Source organism: Fukomys damarensis, unplaced genomic scaffold (assembly GCF_012274545.1).
Source record: "Fukomys damarensis isolate Sample0158 unplaced genomic scaffold, DMR_v1.0_HiC HiC_scaffold_7, whole genome shotgun sequence".
In the NCBI taxonomy this organism is placed as follows: Eukaryota; Metazoa; Chordata; class Mammalia; order Rodentia; family Bathyergidae; genus Fukomys; species Fukomys damarensis.
In genome coordinates this window covers 20,516,111-20,537,071 of record NW_022900919.1, presented here as the reverse complement: position 1 = coordinate 20,537,071, position 20,961 = coordinate 20,516,111, and the positions used below count along the sequence as shown (strand labels likewise).

Genomic DNA, 20,961 nt, shown 5'->3' with positions numbered 1-20,961 from the left:
GAAGACAAAGCCACAGAGCGCCAGGGGCTAGACATGGTGGCACATGCTGTAATTCCAGCTACTTGGGAGGCTGAGCAGGAGAATCCCGAGGTCAAGCCCAGCCTGGGCCACCAGCTCTGCCCAGGCTTCTGTGACAGTGTGGCACTGGGCTCATTGGTGTGGCCTGATGTCTGAGTGAAGACAGGACTGAAGGAAGGTGGGTTTGTCCTCTTACCCTCCCCTCAGCCACCCTGGAGGACAGAGATCAGACAGGTAGAATGGGGGACCAGAGAATGGGAATAGTGTGAGCCGCCTTGCTGTTCCCCACTTTTACACACGTGGCATTCAGAGAGCTGAGACAGGCAAAGGCAGGTCAAGGTCCCTCGCTCCAAGGGCTGAGCAGCCATTGTAATGCATGGGAGACCTTACTCCCCTCACCCCTCAGTGTTAGACATTTGGGTTCTTTCTGGTTTATTTGCTATTACAAATAATGTTGAAATTTTGCAGTTTTTGAACATTGTGTGAGGCTATTTCTGCCTCCTAATGAGGCAGGAGGCAGTTAAGGAAAAGCCCAGAGAAAGAAGGGAAGATCTACCTTCTGAGTTAAACATCAGTCTAGGGCTAGCTCACCTACCTCTAAACACAACAGAAAAGGTAACCAGGTAACTTAGCTTATATACAATCAGCCCCCAAACATGAGCCTATTGGTGCTCTGCAACCCTTGGCTGACCCAGCCCTAATTACCACGTCACTATGATGACTGACACCCTCCTCAGCTTTGGACGCCATGACTGTTTCTCTAAAGGCCACAAAATGCCAAAAATTCTACCCCCCTGGAAGGGCTGACTCACTGGCAGGAGTCATACCTCAGACCAAACCCTCAGTCCTATTGTTACCCTGACCTGGTGGCAATGACACTGCAGGCTGGATCAAAGGGAAGGAGTATTCCACAGATATTCTCCACAAACCTTACAGCAAATTATACCCTTGCCACAATGGATAAGACCCCACATCCTTGCCATTTTCAGGTGTGTGAAGTGCTGCACATCATTTTGAACAAACATAAGTTATTAGGGTTTAATTTCTTTGAACATCAGTGGGCTCATTGAGTATCTTTTAATAATTTATTAAGTGTTCTCTCCTGATCGATAATTTGAAAACATACGTGCTCCCTGACTTGTGATTGGGTTACATCCTGGTAAAACTCAATACATATACAAAATATCATAAGTTAAACATGCATTGAACACATTCAAACTGCCAAATACCCTCCAAAGTTCAAAGCATGATTCTACTGAATGTGATGATTTCACACCATCATAAATGTTTCCACAATATCATAAATGCTTTCGTGCCATTTTAAACTCAAGAAATTGTAAGGCCTAGCTAGCCGTTATAATTTGGGGGCTGTCTATAGTGACCTGGACTATACAGAAAGTTTTTCATTCTTATTAGCTCTGTCTACCTGAGCCTTTATACTATTCGGTGTCATGCTCAGAATATTTCAAAGAAAAAAGCAAGCTGTAGAAAATTATAGGTAGAATTGTTTCATCAAGGAAGAGAAGAGGACGAAGAGGAGGAGGAGGAGGAAGAGGCAAGTATGTGTGCATTCAAGATACTTAAATGACTGTCACACAGAAGGACCTGGAATGATACATTTTAAGTCAGTAGTTCTCACACTGAGCTTACTGTTAGAATTGGCAGGAAGGCTTGTTCCAGTACAGTGTCCTGGGCCCATCCCCAGTATTTCTCACTCAGTGGCCTTGTAGTAAGCCCAAGACTTTGCATTTCTAGAAGGGAATGGCACTACAGAACTGTAATCTTAGCACTCTGGAGTCTGAGGCAGGAGGATCCCAAGTTCAAGCCCAGCTTGGGCAACTTAGCGACTTAGCAAGAACTGATCTGAAAATAAAAAATGGTTTGGGATGTACGTCATTGAGAAGGCCTTAAAAAAAAAAAACAAACCAAAAAACTGCATTTCTAACAAGTTCTCAGGCATTAGTTATGCTACTTAACCATGAACCACACTTGGAGAAACATTGTTCTAAACTACCCAAAGCAGTCACCCATGAGATTTTTTTTTCTTAGTAAGTCTCACTCTCTCGCTGTGTTGCTCAGGTTGGCCTCAAACTCCTGGACAAAGGGAATCCTCCTGTAGCTGGGAATACAGGCATATGCCACCATACCCAGCAAGAAGAAGAGATTTTCATGTTCTTCTTCTTCTTCTTTTTTTTTTTGGTACCAGGGATTGAACTCAGGCCCTCGTGCTTACAAGGCAGGCAGCAGAACCACTGAGCTAAATCCCCAGCCCAAGAGAAGAGATTTTAAAAACTTTATTCACTTCCACAATAACTAAGAGTATCTTTGATAGTTAAGGTGGAAAAATTGTTGAACATCTGAATGTAAAAGCACAAATAGGTACAAGGTATTTTACAAATCCAAAGCATCCCTGGGATTAAACGCAGGGCTTTTGCACTGAGCTATATCCTCAGGCCTTTGCTAAATTGCTAAACTGCCTAGGATGGACTTGAACTTGTGATCCTCATGCCTCAGCCACCCAGGGCTCTGGGATCACAGGCATGTACCGCCATGCTTGGCTATTAATGCAAAGCATTATTTACAGGCACTTTGTAGGAAACACATTTGAAGACCCCACTCTACCTGCCATGAGTAATATGTTTCCCTGAAAATAAGACCTAGCCAGAAAATAATCAAGCTTGAGAACTAGGGATAAAAAATGCTAACCCCAATCAGCCTATCCTTGCCTTAACTGCCATTACCATTCTCTTGTTGGTGGCTACTCAGTAAGGCAGGTAAGGTAAAACAAGGATAGGCTTATTGGGGCTAACATTTTTGATCACTCATTTTCAAGGCTGATTATTTTCTGGCTAGGTCTTATTTTCGGGGAAAGAGGGTTGTATTGTGATTGACTCAAAGGGCCCATTCACACCACTAGAATTTGACATACAAATTCACTGTGCTACATAAGCTTTACAAGCAAGAATTTAGGGGCAGAATACAAGAAACACATTTAAGCCAAAAAGAAATTCATAGACTAAAAATCAAAGGCTAGAAAATAATATTCCATACAACAGGTGCCTTAAGCAAGCTGGGGTAGCTATGCTATTTTCAGAAAAAGTGAATTTCAAGCCAAAACTGATCAGAAGATGCAAAGGTCACTACATATGGGTTAAGGGAAGTATTAATTAATACAAGAAGAGATGACAATTGTAAATATACATGCACTGAACACTAGCACACCCAACATTATAGAACATACACTACTGGACATGAAAGATCAGATAAATATCAACACAATTATATCAGGGGACTCAGTACTCCACTATCACGAGTAGGCAGGCCAACTAGACCAAAAAAATCAACAAAAAAATTATTGAAATTGAACCAGACCTTCTAACAAATGCATTTAATGTCTATCTACACTGTTCCATCTAACATCAGACTACACTTCCTTCTTAGCAACACAGAGAACTTTCTCCAAAATAGATCATATACTAGTTCATACAAGCTTAAATAAATACAAAACACTCAAAATCATCTCATGCATATTATCAGATTAAGGCACAATGAAACTAGAAATCAGTGGCAAAAGAAACCACAAACAATGCACTCTTGAATAATCAATGAGTCATAGAAAAAAAAATCAAGGATGAATTAGGCAGTTTCTAGAATAATGTCAGTATAACATACCAGAATTTATTAGATACAATGAAAGCAGCGCAAAAACAGAAGTCTACAGAGTGAATGCCCACATCAGAAAAACAGAGTGAGCCCAAATAAATAACTTAATCATGCACCTCAAGGTCCTAGAAAGACAAAGAACAATCCAAATACAAAACTAGTACAAGTAAGGAAATTATGAAGATTATAGTAGAAATTAATGAAATTGAGACAAAAGAAATAATACAAAGAATCAGTGAAGAGCTAGTTCTTCAAAAGAATAAACAAAATAGACAAACTCTCAGCCTATCTTTCCAAAAGAAGGAAAGAAAAGACCCATCTGAATGCAATTAGAAACAAAAAAGGCAAAATCACACAAACACCACTGAAATCCAGAATATGTACCAGATACATATAAAACAAGAAGATATAAAAAGCTTGAACAGTCCAGTAACAGGCAATGGAATTGAGGCAGTTATAAAAACCCTACAAACTACGAAGAGCCCAGGACTTGATATAGTCACCAATGAATTCTGTAAGAACTTCAGAGAAGATCTAATGGCAAGACTCCTCAAACTTTAATGAAATGGAAAGAGGAAGAGTACCACCAGTTCCTTCCTGGAAGCTAGCATTATCCTGATTCTAAAATCAGACAAGAATTCAACTAAAAAAGAAAACTACTAGCCAATCTCTTTAATGAATATATATATACAAAAATCCTCAACAAGCTAATGGCAAATGGAATCCACAAATGATTTAAAAGATCATATAACATGACCGAGTAGGCATCATTCCAGGGATGCAAGGATAGTTCAATATCTATAAATCAATAAATGTAATTCATCATGTAAATATAAACAGTAACAAAAATCACATGATCATCTGAAGAGATGCCAAAAAAGCCTTTGACAAAAGCCAACATCTTATTCATGATAAAACCTTGAAGAAAACAGATGTAGAAGGACCTTATCGGAATCTGATACCATTTATAACAAACCTACTGAAAACATTATATTAAGTAAAAAAGAAAACTGACAGCTTTTCCTCTAAAATCAGGAAGAAGATAAGGATGTCTATATCATTACTCCTGTTCATTATAGTACTTGAAACTTTAGAGCAATAGGCAAGAGAAAGAAACAAAAGGGATATGTACAGGAAAGGAAGAAATCAAAATGTCATTGTTTACAGATGACATGATTCTCTACACAGAAGATCCAAAAAACTCCTGCCAAAACTCTCCTAGAATTGATAACCAAATTCAGCAGTGTAGCAGGATACAAAATCAACACACAAAAACCAATAGCATTCCTGTATACCAATAATGAACTCACCAAAAAAGAAATCAGAAAAAATACTTTTCACAACATCCTCAAGAAAAATTATATACTTAGAAATTAACCTAATCGAGGACGTCAAAGAACTCTACAATTAAAAATACAGTACTCTGGGCCAGGGATTTAGCTCAGTGGTGCTGCTGCCTGCCTTGCAAGCACAAGGACCTGAAAAATACAGTACTCTGAAAAAGGAATTCAAAGAGAACATCAGAAAATGAAAAGACATCCTCTGTTTCTGGACAGGCAGAAACAATACAGTTATTGTTTGTATGTATGGCCATACTACCAAACTCATATATAGATTTTTTTTTTTGTACTCAGACTCAATATGTTTTACTGAATTTAGACTCAACTTCAACTAATCATTCTCACAAGAAGATTCAAAGGACAGAAATCAGTGAATCACAAGGAAGCACTGAGCCTATGGGCCTTTACATGAACCTTAATTTTAGTCTCAACACCCTTGTGCAAGTGTGTAACGTGAGGCTGCCAGATGTAGAAAATGATCATTATTCTTACTTTGAATAAAAAACATCAGTGAAAGAAAAAACATGTACACACCCAGATGTTCCCTTAGTTTTCTTAATGTGTATCTGCAAACTGTAACTCCAGTAACAGAACAAAGTTGTAGGCTGCTCACATTATTCATTATTGAAAGGAAAACTCAACGTCATAAAAAACAAAACAATGAAATAAATAATTTACTAAAGGTAGTTTTGCTGCATTGCATATTACCATATGGAATTCTAAAGCTGATTTTATTTTTAAAGCTAAGAAAACACATCTGCCTTTCTAAGTTTCTGGCTAAGTAATACAAGCACCTTACAAAGAAAGCGACTATATATAGATTTAATACAATACCAATCAAAATACCAAAAGCATTCCTCACAGAACCAGAGAAAACTATCCTAAGATTTATATGGAATAGACACAGAACAGCAAAAGCAATCCTGGGCAATAAGAGTTAAGCAATAGGAATCACAGCTCCAGATTTCTAGTTATATCACAAAACTATAATGATAAAAACAGCATGGCAGTGGCACAGAAACAGACATGTAGGTCAGTGGAACAGAACAGAGGATGGAGGAACAATCTCAGGCACATTCAGCCATCTGATCTTTGACAAGGACCAAAACATAAGCTGGAGGAAAGATACTCTCTTTAATAAATAGTGATGGGCAAACTGGCAAACATTTGCAGAAGATTGGATCTAGACCCATATCTCTCACCATGTGCAAAGCTGAAATTAAAATGGGTGAAAGACCTATTAAAACAGAAATGCTTAATCTGTTGGGAGACAAAATAAGTCAAACTATCAAAGATATAGGCATAGGCAAGACTTTAAACAGAACCACAACTGCACAAATAACATCAAGAATCAATGAAGGTGATCATATCAAATCAAAAGGCTTCTTCTGCACGGAGAATAGAACAACCAACAGAGTGAAGAGACAACCTATGGAATGGGAAAAAGTGTTGCCAGCTACTTCTTAGACTGAGGAATAATATGTAGACTCTATAAAGAACTCAAAAAAATTAGGTCCCCCAAAAAGAAAAGAAGCATTCAAAGTATGGGCAGTTGAGGGCCAGGGATTTAGCTCATTGGCACTGTGGCTGCCTCACAAGTGCAAGGTCCCCAGTTTGATCCCTGGTACCAAAAAACAAAAACAAAAACATGGGCAGTTGAAATGAAAAGATACCTCTTAGAAGAAGTACAAATGGCCAATAAATACATGAAAAAAGGCTCATCATTCCTGGCCATCACAGAAATGCAAATTAAAACAGTGCTGAGATTCCAACATACTCCAGAAAGAATGGCCACCATCAAGAAATCAAATAATGGGGCCGGGGATTTAGCTCAGTGGTGCCACCACCTGCCTTGTAAGTGCAAGTTCCCGAGCTCTATCCCCAGTAACAACAACAACAAAAGACAAAGAAAGAAAGAAATAAAATAATAACAAATACTGTCTAGTCTGCAAGAGAAAAAAGAAATCCTTCTATATTGCTGGTGGGAGTGCAACCACTACAGAAATCAATATGGCAAAGTCCTCAAAAAACTGAAATAAGAAATTCTGTTTGACCCAGCCATTCCCTTTCTGGGTATCTTCCTGAAAGAGTTAAAGACATCATATTACAGGGATTCATGCAACCCATGTTTATAGCAGCATAACTCATAAAAGCTTCATCTTGGAAGCAGCCTCTATGTGTACAGATGAATGAAGAAAGAAAACATGGCATTCACACACAGTACAGTACTAACTCTGCCATAAAGATAAATTTGAGTCAATTATAGAAAAATGGATGTGGTTTGAGACCATAATGCTAAGTGAAGTAAATCAGATACACAAGCTTAAATATTTATTACATTGTTTCTCTTATATGAGAAACCTAAGGTATAAATGATTTAAAGAACAACATAAAAGATAACAGAGCCAGGGATGGAGCTAAGAGGCATCTGCCTAGCAAGCACAAGGTCCTGAGTTCGATCCCCGGTACCAGAACAACAACAACAAAAGAATAATAGGAAACAAGAAGACAGAACTTTTGCAAATGGAAAGAGGAGTAAGAGATGGAGGGAGGGGAAGAGAAGTAAAAAGAACTAAGAGATGTTATGTACATGTTTCTTTTCTTTTCTTTTCTTTTTTGTCACAGGGATCCAACTCAGGATCTTGTGGTTGCCAAGGTCAGCATGGCGTCACTAAGCTAAATCCCTGACCCTGTGTACATGTAACAACTCCCCATGATGAATGTGATCATTATGCACTGCAAGCATGCGCTTGTAAAAATTTAAAAAAAAAAAAAAAAAGAATGGCCAGGGATTTAGCTCAGTGGTTCTGATGACTTCCTTGCAAGTGCAAGGACCTGAGTTCTATCTCCGGTACAAAAAAAAAATATAGGAGCAGAGGAAAGGTTGGGGGTTAGGGAAGATCACAGGTATGGGACTGTGGAGAAATAAACATGAGATTTGGAGTCAATTCTGGGCTCAGATCCTGGCTTTGGGCCTCAATTTTCTGATCTGTAAAATGGGGATATTAAAACTCATAGCACATTACCTGGTACATAGCAGGTGCTCAGTAATGGAGCCCTAAGGATCTTGCTTAGCAGAGCCTGTTTCCCTCAGACCCACCTGGGGTGTCAGGCCCCAGGGAGAACATTCCAGGGCTGCTCTGGCCCACAGCAGTATGGGACTACTACAAAGGTAGCCTCAGGCCCTTGGAAGAGCCCAGCAGAGGGAAGGCTGTACCTACCCCAAAAGAGATGTAGGCACCCAATAGGCTGCCGGCAATGGTGGCGTAGCCCCCGGTCATGACCACGTGGACCTCAGAGAGTGTCATGTCTGCCAGGTAAGGCTGGATGAGTAGGGGGGCCTCGGTCTGCAAACAGGACAGGCATCAGATACATCACAGTGAGTACTGGGGTCCCAGGGGAGGGGGCAGCAGGTGGGGAGAACACTGTTCCATACGTGACTGCTCTCTCAGCCTCTGACCCTCGGCGTCGGTCCCCTCTGCGCAGGACCCAGGCTCCCCTGTGTATAGGGCCCACTGCAGGTCCATCACCCACCACGCCCCTTGCTGCTTCCTCCCAACCTCTGCAAAACTGGCTCCCCAAGAGTGCCCAGGAGTGGGGACAGAGGCCCAGGAAGCAGCACCCATCATGGCAGCAGGTCTAACTCCAGACCTTGCTTCTGGCAGAGCCATGGAGCTGCCACAGAGAAGAGCTGAGCTTTAGAGGCTGGGCTCACTTCAGGGCTACTCACTGCTCACCCAGTTCTGTTTTGCTTTTGGGGTACTGGGGGTGGAACCCAGGCCTCGAGCGCACCAGGCAATTGGATGACCTTGTGGCTACATACGTGTGGTTCTGACAGGTCCCTTGGGCACAGAGAGGTGGGGTGGAAGCAGAGAGAAGGGCATTCCTGTGATGAGAGAGGGAATCGGGGGTCCTGTTGGTCAGGTCCCACATATTCAATCTGAACGCCCCGAGTGGAAAGTCAAGAGGCCAGATGGGCGTGTTGGTCCGGAGTCCAGAAGATGGGTTAGGGTTCCAGGGGGGACATGGGGGACACTGAAAGCATCTGGAGCCATGGGCTGCTATGGTGTTCTGGGAGCACATACGGACTCTGGCAATGGTGCCGCCACTCTGAGAAGACATCCATCCTCTCCCCTTGAGGGAAATGAGGCAAAGACTTGGCAATCTGGTCAACTTGACTGACAACTTGTCCAAAGCTAATTGACCTTGGTGGCTCTTTGTGTTACCTGATGTCACATGCACTACAATTTATATTTCTCAGCAGAGATGAATTGCTTTTGCAGCCTCTCATGCGAAATGATAATTTGTGTCTCAGGGTTCTCTTCCTCTTTTGTCTCATTTTGGACATCTGAAGGAATTTTGGGGATGACTTATCTGAGAGGACATCTGTCTTAATTGGTGACAAACAAACAAGAACCTGTGAGATCAACTCATTTGTATTATAGCAAAAAAAGAGACAAAAATTCTCCAAAGCTTCCTAAACTACTGGATGAAATAAGGCATCTTTTGGCAAGCATGTCTCTCTGGGACTCGGGAGTGAAGCAGACAGGCCAAGCAGACCCTAGGAAGGCTTCCAGAATTTCCCTGTCAGGGAATCAGGCCTGAAGGGACTCAGGAGTCACATGAACTTTGGAAAATACATTTTCAGAAAGAAGGAAAGGAAAGAAAGACAAAATGATATAGAGGGAAAAACCCTAGCCAGGAAGGAGGAAACCCGATTCCAATCTTGGCTTACCTGTGTGGGACCTCGGCCACATCACCCCCCTTCCAGCCTCCGTTTCCTCATGTAGGACTTGTGAGGGTCTCAGCCCAGGAGAGGGCAACCCCTCCAGTGAAGTACCCCAGGCACCCCAGGGCAGCAGCCTCCGGCGACCCCATGAGAAGGCTCCCATGAACATTCCCTGAACTGAATCAGAGATGGGACCCAGCACACACTGCCCTCTTTGGGGAGCAGGAGCACCCACCTGGCTCACAAAGATGTTTCCTGCCACACTCAGGGTCTCGGTGGCCGTGGTGCCCATGGTGATCTGCATGAGCCAGGCAATCTGGGGAGGAAGCAGGTACTCCCGGTGAGCTGATGCTAGCGGGCCATAGAGTGAGCAAATCCAAGGCGGGAGTCGTTCCCAAGTCTCCTTCCAGCTCTGCATCCAGCGCAGGACCCTGCTACACTGAATATCTCACCAAAACTCAGGCTGAAGTTGAACTGCATCAAGAGGTGGGGCCTTTCAGGGACACTTAGGTCACAACAGCTCTGTTCTTATAGTGCTGGGGAAGCAGACTCCCAATAAGAGGATAAGTGTGTTGCCCACCCTTCTCTGTGTCTCACAAGCCTGCTTGTCCTTCTGCCATGGAGTTGGCAGCATGGAGGCTCTCATCCCATGCCAGTGCCATGTTTTTGGACTGCCTGGCCTCTGGAGCCATGAGCCAAATAAACCCTATAGCTTAAAATTACCTCGTCTGAGGCTGGGGATTTATCTCAGTGGTTCCAGCGCCTGCTTTGCAAGTGCAAGGATCCGAGTTCAATCCCCAGTACTGCCCCCCAAATTACCTACTCTGTGGTATTCTGTTAGGTCAACAGGAAGTAGACTAAGACAGAGCCCCTCATCTGCATTCCCCAAAAAGTCCACCGTTCATCTTCTTCCACTAAGGAGGGCTTACCACTTCCCAAGACCATTGTCAGGATATGCAACTTAACTACGATACTTTCAGTCACTAGAGCATGGCTTCTAGAATGTGTGTTCTCCATCTGCTTAGCTAAATATATTTGATAACTGGCACACACACACACACCCTGGAGATTACCAATACATATTAACTTAGTAAAGGCTGTAAGAGTCCTGCTTATTTAAATTTGTTTACCAATGTGTCTAACCCAGTTGCCCCAGATTATTTGATCAGGGATCCTTCCACCTAATAACATTTATTAACACATTGGGAAATCAGAGTTGTGCAGAAGAGTGTTTGGGAGATACTGTGAGATACAAGCTCTTCCTTGTAGTCAAGATGAAATCTGACCCCGGCAAGTCTCTCTCCACTGCCTCTCTAGCTGCCCTTTCTTCATCCTGGCTCTGACTTTCTCTTTTCCAGGCCCAACAGTCCTTATTTGTTCGACCATTCCATGGAGGGTGTGATTGCAAGGCCAGTTTTTAGTTCCATTTGTCCTATCCCTGTGGTGGAACACACTCCCCAGGTCTAGGAACAGTCACCTGCCTCATACTACGGAGTGTGCTGTTAACGTAACCACAGATTATTTCTGCATTGCTGGCAGCCACCCATGGTGCTGACTTACATCAGCTAAGACCCAAGTCTCTTGCCAGGTCCAATGCTAGCCATTGCTGTCTCTTATGTCCTGGATTTATACAGCAGATTTTATGAACATAAGCATAGAATTTGACATATCAGCTAAAATCTGGCCAGTGTAAGCCACTATTAGAGTTTCTCATGATCATTTGGGTATAAATATAATTTATACCCTAACAACTCAGTGTAGCCTCAAGGTTGCAAACTCTCACCCATGTGGATCATAATGGATTTTGATGCCATTTCTTGGTATTACAACAAAAGACGTGTGAATGAATGTTTGGTTTGCAGTCGAGTCTGGGAGAATGTGAAAATGGGAGCAGAGGATTCTGGGAAGGGGTGGACCTTAAGGAAAAAGGATTCTAAGAGGGCATGGACCCTGAAAGCAGTGGATTCTGGGAGAGTGTGAACCTCCCAAGCAAGGGACTCTGGAAAGATGTGGTCCCTAGGAGCTGGTGACTGTGGGAAAGCCCTGCCGTGGGGATGGGAACTCACCTTCAGGATCACCCATTGCATCAGGCCCATATAGTACAGCACTGACATGACACAGCTGAAGAAAACAATGATGGGCAGAACCTGGCAGCAAAGGGAGCACAGGAGCCAGGTTAGAGGCAGGCAGCCCCTTTCATCTGGGACTTGGCCACTTGGGCTTCACAGGTCTAGGAAGAAGCTATGACCAGAGCAGGAAATCCTAGTGTTGGCGTGAAGAGCATCTTGGAAGCACTACTGTCCTCTGCTCCCCTCCCTGCAGTGACAAACCATGGGCTGCCCTCCACCGTAGACAGGGTGAGTGTGTGCCCTTTACCACCTGCTTCTATCTCAGGAGGGGCTAAAAATGCTCACTTCAGGGCTGCTGAGTGAAAAGAGCTATCTCTGGCCTGGCAGCTTGTGTGGTATCCCTACCCACAAGGGCTCAGTCTGTGGCGTGTGACTGAGGCTCACATTAGCCTGAATGAAAACACCTTGTCGAGCTGGGAGTGGTGGCGCACACCTGTAATCCCAGCACTCAGGAGGCTGAGGCAAGAGGAGCTCTGTAAGTTCGAGACCAGCCTGGGCTACATAGTGAGTTCCAGGTCAGTCTCAATTACAGTGAGACCCTTGAGCACAGGAGCCAGGTTAGAGGCAGGCAGCCCCTTTCATCTGGGACTTGGCCACTTGGGCTTCACAGGTCTAGGAAGAAGCTATGACCAGAGCAGGAAATCCTAGTGTTGGCGTGAAGAGCATCTTGGAAGCACTACTGTCCTCTGCTCCCCTCCCTGCAGTGACAAACCATGGGCTGCCCTCCACCGTAGACAGGGTGAGTGTGTGCCCTTTACCACCTGCTTCTATCTCAGGAGGGGCTAAAAATGCTCACTTCAGGGCTGCTGAGTGAAAAGAGCTATCTCTGGCCTGGCAGCTTGTGTGGTATCCCTACCCACAAGGGCTCAGTCTGTGGCGTGTGACTGAGGCTCACATTAGCCTGAATGAAAACACCTTGTCGAGCTGGGAGTGGTGGCGCACACCTGTAATCCCAGCACTCAGGAGGCTGAGGCAAGAGGAGCTCTGTAAGTTCGAGACCAGCCTGGGCTACATAGTGAGTTCCAGGTCAGTCTCAATTACATAGTGAGACCCTGTCTCAAAAAAAAGAAAAAAGAAAAGAAAAGAAAACACCTTGTCACTGGCTTCCCTCTTCTCCTCTGTACCAACAAGCTTAGAGCAGACTCACCCTGGACCTGCAACCAGTACCTCATCCTGTCACCCATTTCCTTACCTCAGCCTCAACCCCTCTCCTCATTATCTCCAGACTCAGCAATTCTTCCACCCTCCCATCCATTCCGTCTTTTCTAGGCCCACAGCCCACCCTGGGCTTTCTGGCTCAGCCCTCATCTTTCAGCAGAGGGACGACTGATTTAATAACGTGGGGTGGCTGTACCTTGGTGTACTAAGCGTCTAGAAAAAAATGAGGAAGCTCTCTGGGGATGATTTTCAAGACAGGTTATTAAATGAGAAAAGGACGGCTCACTGCCAGGGAGAGAACTGAATGACCCTGTGTGGGCACAGGATGGCACTGGAGGACAGGCATGGGATAGTGTCGGCGGTGCCCTGGGGAGGGACAAAGGGGACGGGGTGGGAAGAAGGTTTGCTTTTTACTTTACGGCCTTTTGCACTGTTAGAGTATCTGTAATGCTTATCTTTCAAACACTTAAAATAATCCCTGCTAAAGTCTTGGTATTACAACAAAAGACTTGTAACACCAAGACTGCAGAATCGTTAATAACAGGGAAATGTTCTTATGCTAAAATGTCAGTGGGAAAATTAGGGTATTAAAAAAAACCCCAAAAAACAAAAAACATAGGGAGAAGCCTGGAAAGCAACGTTCCCAGGACTTGCTTCTGTGTGCTCGAACTATGAAAATTTTTTTCTTTTTTTCTGTATCTCTGAGTTTCCCATCTGTTCCTCTAATTTTCTAGAATAGTGGGTACTTCTGAAGTGAAGGGGCAAAGCCAGAGGAGAGGTCTGGGGGAGATCAACAGTTGGGTTTGAGATCCCCACGATACACCCAGGCGGCACATGGCACATGAACAGCTGGGGAAAAGTCAGGAGCCGAGACCCGGGTCAGGCCTGGGGGCCTCAGCTATAAACGTATGGGTAGGGTAGATGGATACGGTTCCCCGAGAAAACTGCCCGAGAGGTGGGGACAAGGGCTGATGACAGGGCTCTAGGTCAGCGTCACGGAGGGGTCAGGTGGAAGGACACTGAGGCTGGAAGATGCGCCAGCAGTTGAGAATGCACAGCCAGCCAGATATGAGGGTGCCCTCAGCTCTGGCCCCGTGACCCTTGGCCCTTAGCAATTTGGGGGACCCTGGTAACCTAGGTGAGAGCAGTGTCAGAGTGGGGGTGGGGACAGAGGCTGAATGTCAGCTGACCAAAGAGGGGAACTGACAAGAGACACAGCCAGAAGGGCCAAGGGTCCCTCCAGCATGGCTTGTACTTGTCTTTGAAGAAGGGAGGGTCTTGAGCAGCCGGATTTAGCTCTCCTTCTTCCAAACTGAGATCAGGCCCCAGGTGGCTCTAGCCCAGAAGAGAAACAGCCCAGCTGGGGCCCCCTCCCCTCCCACCCAACTCCATTCCACATCTGTCACCAGTGTCACTGCAGTTGGGGATGTCATCTGACAGGGAACACTGTGTTGGCTCCCAAGCCCTCTCTTGCCAGTGACTCCTTGCTGCTTGGGGCGGTGACATTGGGCTGCCCTTGCAGGAGCAAGACTCGAGGAGGATCACGCACTGTCTAGACTGTGCAGCTGGTCATGCAAGGGGCTGCGGGCGGCTGGCAGGGCTGCAGAGCCAGGCCGAGCCAGGAAGGAGGTGCCTAGGCATGTGATCGGACCACAGAATTAGCACCAAGAGAATTGTCTGCAAGATGGGGATCTGGGCTATGGGGAGGAAGCTGCATTTTGGATTAAGTGGTGACTGTCTAGGGAGGGAAGGGAGGGGAAATGGAAGAGAACAGAGGTGACCTCTGGTTTTCTAAGGTAGAACATTTAATCCTAAATATGGTCCCTGTGGCCAATGCGACCTCACAGCCCAGGATGTAACTTTGGGGCCTGCCGTGCTTAGAATGGCAGAAGAACAGAGCAGGCATCACAGGTCAGTGCTGCCACAGAAGGACAAGGGAAGTGCCCGTAAGTCCTACTATCTGCCTATTATGAAGTCCACTGTGTGCCAGATACCCAAAGTGTGGTGCCTCACTGAGCCTGAAAGCAACTAAAGTAAATGTTAACCGTCTCCACTTCACAAATGGACACACTGAGGCTCCACCTGCCCAAGGTCACACACCTAAAAAGGGACAGAGTACTGGCCACCAGGCATGTTGCCAAGGTCCTGCAGTAGACTTGCCATGGGCATAGCTTCAGGGGCAGTGTGCGTTTCTGCTACAGACTGAGTGCCTGTGTCCCCTCAAAGTCATATGTTGAAACCTAAGCCCTAAGATGATGGTATTAGGTAGAGGTGTCCTTATAAAAGATGTCCCAGAGCTAGACATGAGGGCACACTCATAATCCCAGCTATTCAGGAGGCTACAGCAGGAGTTTGAGGCCAAGCTTGGCAATTCTGCATGAAATTCTGTCTCAAAATAAAATGTTGGGGGCTGAACACATAGAGCAGTAGTAGAGCACTTACCTTACATGCACAAGATCCTGGGTTCAACTCCCAGTACCACAGACAGGACGGAGTCATTAAAAACCAAGAAAGTTAAAAAGGGCCAGGAATGGAACTCAGTGGAGAGCACTTGCCTGGCATGCACAAGGCCCTGGGTTCCATCACCAGTACCACAGGGAAAAAAAAAGAAAAAAACAGCAGCATCCTCCTGAGACAGCTCCTTCTTCCAGTATGTAAAGACACAGATCAAAAGGTGGTCTAGGATGTGGAAGAGGTCCTCATCAGAACCTGACCCTGCTGCAGCCCGGATTCCAGAATGGCGAGGAACAGTGTTTATAAGCCACCGAATCCATGGTTTTATTACAGCAGCCCTGATGGACTACAACTATTCTCCTCAAGAAAGAGCCAAGTTGGACCTGACCCTGGCTTTGCAGAAATGGTCTACCGAGGAGGAGGAGCGCTCAGCTCTCCTGGGCCAGTGGGGTGCACAGTGTGGCCACCTGAGGATTCATGAGAGAAGTATATGTTGAGCCCCCGCCCTAGAGTTTCAGATTCAGCTTTTTCCAAGCTGCACCATGAGGCACACTATGAGACCACTGCTCCAAAATCCAGACTACACCTTGAGGCAAACATAATCACTCTGCCTGAGTCAGGCTCCAAAGGCAGGACCCTACCTCTGAGGGCCCTGCCCTTCTTGCCCCCAGAGCAATGACATCCTAAGGCTTTATGAGCAGGCCCCATGTCCCCAGACCCTAAGGCCCAAGCACTATAGTCAGTGCTCTGTCACCTGCCATGGGCCACAGTGAGACACACAAAACTGGGGCAACTGCGGCGAAGATCACAGCCCCACCATCATCAAAGGAGCGGGGCTCAAGCCCTACACACTGGGTTCCTGTTGTCCCTGCTCATGCACCCAATTTCCCATTTCTGCCACCCCTTTACCCAGGATGACCTCACCACTCTGTCCCCTTGGGCCCATCCCTGCCTGATGACCTTGTTCAAAACAGGGCTCTTTGCTTTAATTGTTCCACGTCTCTTTCAGCCGCTCCCTCCTTGAAGATGGTGCTCGCTAAGGTTGCCCTACTCTCTTACCAAATCCTGTGGCTCATCTGATCTGTGGGGTGTGTGTGTGTGTGTGTGTGTGTGTGTGTGTGTGTGTGTAAAACTTGGCACTGCTGACAACTGGGGATTACAGTCAGCCTCAGGCAGATGCCCAGCATCTCTGGAGAGATGAGAACTAGGGGTTCCTGGGGGAAATCCAAGCAGCTGTGCTAGGTTGAGGAGGTGGGGGCAAGTTCCAGAGGCTGAGCCACAAGGAAAGAATGAGCCCGTGACCCCCAGGTCAGCCAGCCCAAGGACACGGAAGCTGGGGGTGCTCATGTGGGTGGAAAGTTACTGGAAGGACACAGAGCCAAGGTGGAATGACTAAGCGAGCTGATCCAGCCAGGAGGTGGCCGCCACGTCTTTGGCTGGGCTGAGCTCCAGGCCCAGGGTAGGTTGAGGGCTGAAGAAGTCCCGCAGAAGGACTGAACTTCCTGAAGAAGAGAGTGCTGGACATCGCCTGGCAGGAAGCAGCTTGAACTCTGCAAGTCTGAGTGAGCTCTGGGGAGACTCTAGGGCTGAACTGGCCAGAGGCCGTGGACCAGGGCCTGGTTATTCACAGAACAAATAAAGGGAAAACTCCAGGGTCTCACATTTCACTCAGCACCCAGGAGGGCTACTCCTACTTGGAGGGTAAGCTCCAGGGATACAGACAGAGAGAGGGACAGGAAGAGAAAGGGTGTGAGGAAATGAAATCTTGTCATTAGCGCCTCTTAGGGAAAAGGGAATTCTGTGGCCAGGTAGCATTTGTCTTAACTCTCCCCCATGTGGTCTGGCTTTGCTAAGGACACCATTGGCCATCACAGTGACCAATAACTCCTCCACAGGATGGCCCCCCAGGGCCAGAAAATTGCCAGTGTTTGTTTGACTGTGAAATACTGAGGCTGGCTAATGATAAACCTGTCTCACTGGCTACTTCCCTTTTTGCTGAACACAGAATCTCAGTCTTTGCTGCCATGGCTACAGTTCCCAGTGAGCACTGTTTTTCATTTTTTCCCAGTGAGCATCGTGATTAGAGGTGCTTTTTGTGTTTGGGGGAGAAGCATTTGCCACTGAACTCTGTGTACAGCCAACAAAGGAGGTGAGGTGTCCAGGAACTCCCTGCTCCCCTCTGGGGCGTGGTGGGGCCCTCTGTAACACAAAGGCCACTGGGCTCCCTCTTAGACATCAGGATTTAGAAATGGACAGTTCCAGGACAATTAAGAAATAAGATAGGTACCAGGTGTGTTCTTCCAGGATAGGAAGACACAGGAAGCCAGGAGATACTCCCAGGGCTGGGCTAGGAAAAGGGGCAGGGGCTCTAGGGGCACCTGCTGCTTGGCTTTCCCAGCATCCCTTCCTCTGCCTCTCTACCTCTAAGAAACCACCTTCTTCCACTCTCTGCCTCTGGGCTCCAGGTGTGACCAAAGCCTGGCCACCGTTCATCAGACACCAAGCTAGGCTAAGAAGAGCCCACCCTGGGTCTCTTGCTGAGCTAGTGGAAAAATGTCTGTCTGTCTATCTGCCTCTTTCCTTCCTCTCTCCCTAGATCTCTAATGTGGCTGGATGTAAGCCTGGTACATATCTGCCATCACCACAAGAGAGCCTGCTCAAGACTAAAGCCAATAATGAGAGAACAGAACCAGGATGTAAGCAAGGCATGTCCCAGTTCATATTTAGCATTTGGTTCCAACAGGACCTGAAGCTTCTGTGTTTCCTGGTTATAGGAATTAATCCTCACCACCACCACCACCTTCAGCCAGTCTGCATTGTGTTCCTGTCACTTGTAACTAACTCAGAAGCTAAGCACCTAGCTAGGAAGTGAAGCCTGGTCTTGCAGATGTGACCTAAGCTATAGGAGAAAAGATCAAAGAGTTTACAATAATGTTGCTTCTCCCAGGCTGGATGCCACATGTCACCTGGGCCTTGATCCTGTACTAGATCCCAAACCCCCACTTGCAGCACAGAGGTCCCAAAAAACAGGGATCTGTTTGCTTTGTGTTTCGTAGTGGGGGTGAAAAATTCATCCTGGGAAATGCTCCAGACTATGCATTTCCAAGGGCTGCTTCTACCTGGTCAGAGTCTCTCTCTCTCTCTCTCCCTCTGTCCCTCCCTCTCTCTCTCCCCACCCCCCCCACACCAGTGTCAGGTGTGCACGCACACACCTTCCTGGTTCCTACTGCCGGAGCCCAAGTTTGGCTTCTAGGGACTGGTCCTAGTGGGCCAATCAGAATTCATGCCTGGGACTTGTCTAATGGAGGCCAGTGCAGAAGAGCTGCCCCAGAGCTGGGCGATGCATCATGAGAATGAATGCTTTATGTCACCGGGATCAGGGCGAGGCCTGGGGCGGCATCGTCAGTTCTTCTTTGCCCAGTTTGGAAGTCAAGAAGTGGCTATTTCACTCTTTAAAGCAAGTTACAAATAAGTTTCCATCACTGGGACCAAACAGTTCTAAGGATGCCATTTTCTTATAAACCAGGGAAAAACTAACTACCTTAAGCTCTAGGGCCCTTTGTCACCATGGCTAAGGAGAGGGCTCAGATATCAGGCTCAGAATCTCAAGAGTAAGCGCAGCAGACTCGGGCTAGGATCTTGACCCCAGCCCTCACTAGCTACGTCACCTTGTGCCACTCTGAGCCTCTAGATCCTCTTCTGTGAACAGGGATGAAGTATTTCCCCTGCAGAGTGCCTTATCTCTCCCTCAGCAGGGACTGTCCTCACAGGGGGAAGAGCCCTTCCCTTTCATCTCTCCTGAGCTTTTCTTCTCTGACCACGATGTCAGGAATAGAGGAGACAAAAAGTTTCATAGTAGCCCTGAGCTTTGCTCTGAAACCTGTGTGTAGCTCTTGGTCCTAGAGGGCTGGGAAGGCTGAAGAAAGGGGTGCTGAGCCCCAATATTGGCCCCAGAGAAATGGTGGCCCAGCCAGCAGCCAGGGAGCGCCTGGAGCCAGACCTTCCCAGCAGGCATGGAGGGACTTCCCAGAGCACACAAGGACCATCGCTTACTTGCTTCATTCGTTCATTTGTTCAGTAAAGAGGAAAATCCCTGGACAGGGCTTCTGGGGCTCAGAGCTGGGTAGGGGACACAGAGATGAGCAATACTCACTCAAGCCTTGTCCTCAGATGGCTCAATGCAACCACATGACAACATGTGGCACTAAGTGCTGAGCTCTACACGTGTTACACCTCTGTCTTGCCTTTGTCCTGTGACCCCAGGTGACCTCTCCTGGATTATGAAGCAGCTTCCTGCTGTCATTGCCCCCACCCCCATCATCCTGGCCACCACACTCCTATCCACTACTGACCTGTCAACTACTCTGAGCACCAATCAAGTCCTTCCCTACCCCAAACCCTCAGTGGCTCCTTATGTGCGGGGGACAGAAATCAGATGCCTCAGGCAGACGTTTAAGACCTTTCAACTCAGAGCCCCATCAAAATTTCAGCCTCATCTCCTGACACATGGATCCCTTCAAACAGCTCTCAGGCTGTCAAATCAGACGTGGCCCTGCTCCTTGTCCATGACAGCATGCTGTCACCCTTGTCTTTCACCCAGGCTGGTTCCTCCCAGCTCCATTACCTAGCTCCATGTCCCAATCCTTCGCATCCCAAAGCCCCCTGTCAAATGTCACGTCCTCAGGGAGTCCTCACTGTCCTAGTTATATACAATCCTCCCCCAGGGTTTCCCAGGCACTTGCCTCTGGGACCCTCACTGCCCTTGAGCCCAGCGCCATGGGAGGTGGACACACAGAAGGCTGTGTGTTTGTTTTCCAAAGTTGAGACGCTCCTGGAGCTTCCCTGCAAGAAGCAGATCTCCACTGCTCTTCCTGGGAGCCCTGGCTTAAGCAGACAGGAGGGAGCAGGCCCGACAGCGCCAAGGGGTTGGTGTCAGGGGACCTCTGGAGGCTGACTGAGGCTACCCCTCCCAATGTCTTCCCTCTACAGAGCTGATCTGAGAAAATGTGATGGGCTCATCTGCCCAGGCGAGTGTATTCCTGAGCAGGCAGGAGCTGTCTCTTTCCCTTGGCCCCTAGAGCTGACAAGCTGAGAACCCCTACGATAGGCTGGATATTTCTCAGAGAGTCTGCTGGCCCAACAGACACCAAAGCTCCAAAGGGACCCCCAGAGGTCAGGTCAGGCCAGGCAGGAAGGTCTGGACTTCATCTGGCTCAGCTCAGCTGAGAGGTCCCTGGCCAAGTTCATGGCTTAGGCAGGAAGCCTCTTGGGTCCAACCTCCAGGAGAGTGGGAAGGCGTGGGAGCAGTAGCCACAGTAATGGTCAAAAGCAAAATTCTCTAAGCCAGATGTGATGGCACAGGCCTATTATCCTAGTACTTTGGGAGGCTGAGGCAGGAGGATTGCAAGTTGAAACTCAGCTTGCCAACTCAACAACTTAGTTTGTCTCAAACTAAAAAAAAAAAAAAAAA

General features: G+C 46.8%; 1 protein-coding gene across 12 annotated transcripts in view; it reads right to left on the bottom strand.

Annotated features, from left to right (window-relative positions):
* Slc28a1 (solute carrier family 28 member 1) overlaps positions 1-20,961 on the bottom strand; it is a 45,871-nt gene that overhangs the window by 12,146 nt on the left and 12,764 nt on the right. For 8 of the 12 annotated variants that reach the window (XR_779574.3, XR_779576.3, XM_010621128.3 and 5 more), the window contains 3 exons: positions 11,817-11,897; positions 9,986-10,066; positions 8,243-8,368 (listed from right to left, as the gene is read on the bottom strand). The exons of 1 other annotated variant lie outside the window; for it this stretch is intronic. Coding sequence is in view for 9 of the 11 variants with exons in the window: in XM_010621128.3 (XP_010619430.1) it covers positions 8,243-8,368; positions 9,986-10,066; positions 11,817-11,897 (288 nt within the window). In the remaining 2 variants the exon portion in view is untranslated. The remainder of the gene's footprint in view (positions 1-8,242; positions 8,369-9,985; positions 10,067-11,816; positions 11,898-20,961) is intronic. 3 more of the 12 variants (XM_010621125.3, XM_010621129.2, XM_010621126.2) reach the window with 2 other exon arrangements.